The sequence below is a fragment of the Penaeus vannamei genome, chromosome 22 (genome assembly GCF_042767895.1).
Source record: "Penaeus vannamei isolate JL-2024 chromosome 22, ASM4276789v1, whole genome shotgun sequence".
Lineage (NCBI taxonomy): Eukaryota > Metazoa > Arthropoda > Malacostraca > Decapoda > Penaeidae > Penaeus > Penaeus vannamei.
This window is the reverse complement of record NC_091570.1, coordinates 35,715,077-35,718,052: the sequence shown is the minus strand read 5'-3', so window position 1 is coordinate 35,718,052 and position 2,976 is coordinate 35,715,077. Positions and strand designations below refer to the sequence as shown.

At 47.0% G+C, this 2,976-nt stretch overlaps 1 protein-coding gene across 1 annotated transcript; it reads left to right on the top strand.

Moving 5' to 3' along the window:
* The first annotated feature begins 992 nt into the window (after positions 1 to 992).
* LOC138865791 (polycystin-1-like protein 3) lies at positions 993 to 2,746 on the top strand. The gene is made up of 4 exons (XM_070137116.1): positions 993 to 1,037; positions 1,498 to 1,796; positions 1,880 to 2,221; positions 2,254 to 2,746. The coding sequence occupies exons 1-4, from the start codon at positions 993 to 995 to the stop codon at positions 2,744 to 2,746; spliced, it is 1,179 nt and encodes a 392-aa protein (XP_069993217.1).
* Positions 2,747 to 2,976: the final 230 nt, after the last annotated feature.

Here is a 2,976-nt window from a genome sequence, read left to right as displayed (position 1 = left end):
AACAAGCACGCACGCCAGTCAATCATCAGGCCAATCACACGCCTTTCTTTGGGTCGCGCAAACGTGTGGTTAAGTCATTTGCATCCTAATCACTCTGGTGTGTCATCCCTCCAGCTGCGCCTCCTCTCGGAACACCAGCGGAACGTTCGTGGCGTCCTGCTCGTCCTTCTCACGGGGAATGGCGTTCCTCGGCGCGGCGGCCCTGCAACGTATTTCTTTTACGGGCGATCGATTTGGCGAAGGAGGCGGCTCTCGGCTGGGTTATTTCGCCAGCGGAAGATGTAAGACTTGTAACTAAATCCTGCAGTTTATCTCTTCTCACTTGCCTTTTTTAATAAAGGTTAAGCTATAGTGAAAAAATTGTATACCTACAGCTGGTATAATTCTAGGTGGGTGATAAAACAGACAAGCTCGAAACAAAGACAATCTCGGCGCCAGTGGTTCTTAGCGGTGAAAGTCGCAGAAATGAAGCATGAATAAGACGCCGTCTTATTCGAGAAACTTACAGCAAAAAGAACAAGTAAAAGCCAATCAAAGTTGATGAAAGTATTATCTCCATTTCCACTGCACTGGCCAAATGGCTTAAGGATGCCAACAGTTCGTGAGAAAAAGCGAAGCAAGCTCTGGAGGAACATCTTGTAATGGCTGCATTAACCAACTCGCACGCCCAAACGCCCGACTTATTTTCAACGGTCCGCAGCCACCGCCATGAGTCGCGCCCAAAACTTCTCGAAAGAATTTTCAGCCCAAGCGGTTTTTACAAGAGCCGCATTTGGCGCCTGGAATCTCCGCCATCGAATATAATCACCAAAGGCACTTAGAACTATCGACAGCCATTCACACTTCCCAACCATATCGCCCACGCCTCCCCCCTTCTTCCCCTCCTTCCCCTCCTTCCCCGCCGCCCGTCCCCTCCCTTATCCGTTTGCTCGGCGAAGCGAACTTTTGTAGCAACCGACGGAGAGAAAACTCATGCGTGGAAAGTTACCTTGATGTATTTGGAAAGTTTACGTGCTCTTAGAGGGACGGCAGGCGAGGTATTCGCACGCTAATGATGACCTCGAGCTGGCTACCCTCCGTTCCTGGGGGCGACTTACGTGCACGGGGCCACTTGCTCTCGCGTCTCCGGCCGTAAACATGCTGTCCTTCTATCTCCTTGTTTGCACGCAATCAGCATAGTTTCCTTTTTTTTTTTTTTTTTTTTTAGATAAACGTGCTTGTGAACAATCGATGTTTTCCTACAGGTCATCTATACTGCAATAGTGTCCTTTTCTCGTCCTAATATCTTTTTTTAACACAATCGTCACCTTTTCCAATTATTGATTCTGTAATACGGAACTTTGTTCATCCTTACATCAACTTTGCGGATAATTGGTACAACTTCCTACAACTATTTCTAACTATATACTGTATTTCAAGGGTAAATTAACTTAATGCATTGATTTCTACTGTGATACTGACCTATCCCCATTCTAACATCAACTTGTCTGCGCACAGTTCCCTGTAATCATCCTATCATCAATTTGCTCTTCCACGTCATCCAATCATCCTGACATCAACTTGCCCTTCCACCAGTCATCCAATCATCCTGACATCAACTTGCTCTCCCACCAGTCATCCAATCATCCTGACATCAACTTGCTCTCCCACCAGTCATCCAATCATCCTGACATCAACTTGCCCTTCCACCAGTCATCCAATCATCCTGACATCAACTTGCTCTCCCACCAGTCATCCAATCATCCCAACATCAACTTGCCCTTCCGACAGTCATCCAATCATCCTGACATCAACTTGCCCTTCCGCCAGTCATCCTAACATCAACTTGCTCTCCCACCAGTCATCCAATCATCCTGACATCAACTTGCCCTTCCGACAGTCATCCAATCATCCTGACATCAACTTGCCCTTCCGACAGTCATCCAATCATCCTGACATCAACTTGCCCTTCCACCAGTCATCCAATCATCCTGACATCAACTTGCTATCCCACCAGTCATCCAATCATCCTGACATCAACTTGCTCTCCCACCAGTCATCCAATCATCCTGACATCAACTTGCTCTCGCACCAGTCATCCTGACATCAACTTGCCCTTCCACCAGTCATCCAATCATCCTGACATCAACTTGCTCTCCCACCAGTCATCCAATCATCCTGACATCAACTTGCTCTCCCACCAGTCATCCAATCATCCTGACATCAACTTGCTCTCGCACCAGTCATCCTGACATCAACTTGCCCTTCCACCAGTCATCCAATCATCCTGACATCAACTTGCCCTTCCACCAGTCATCCAGTCATCCTAACATCAACTTGCCCTTCCACCAGTCATCCAATCATCCTGACATCAACTTGCCCTTCCACCAGTCATCCTGACATCAACTTGCTCTCCCGCCAGTCATCCAATCATCCTGACATCAACTTGCTCTCCCGCCAGTCATCCAATCATCTTATCAACTTGCCCTTCCACCAGTCATCCAATCATCCTGACATCAACTTGCTCTCGCACCAGTCATCCAATCATCCTGACATCAACTTGCTCTTCCGCCAGTCATCCAATCATCCTAACACCAACTTGCCCTTCCACCAGTCATCCAATCATCCTGACATCAACTTGCTCTTCCGCCAGTCATCCAATCATCCTAACACCAACTTGCCCTTCCACCAGTCATCCAATCATCCTGACATCAACTTGCTCTCGCACCAGTCATATATACTCCTTCAGCCACTCTTGCTCTCGTGACGTGCATTCTACACGCACGCTGTTCTTCAAAATTTCCATAAAAGATCCCGTAAGTCGCGCCACTGCATATCTGTATATTCCGTCTGTGTTAAAGATGAGACCCTCTTTTCCGACAAACATATTGTTACTCATGGCTTTTTCGTTTTATATTTCACGCCTCGTTTTATCTATGTTTCACGGTCCAGAAAAGGCAAATTCTACCAAACAAAAAAAAACGGACAATTACATTC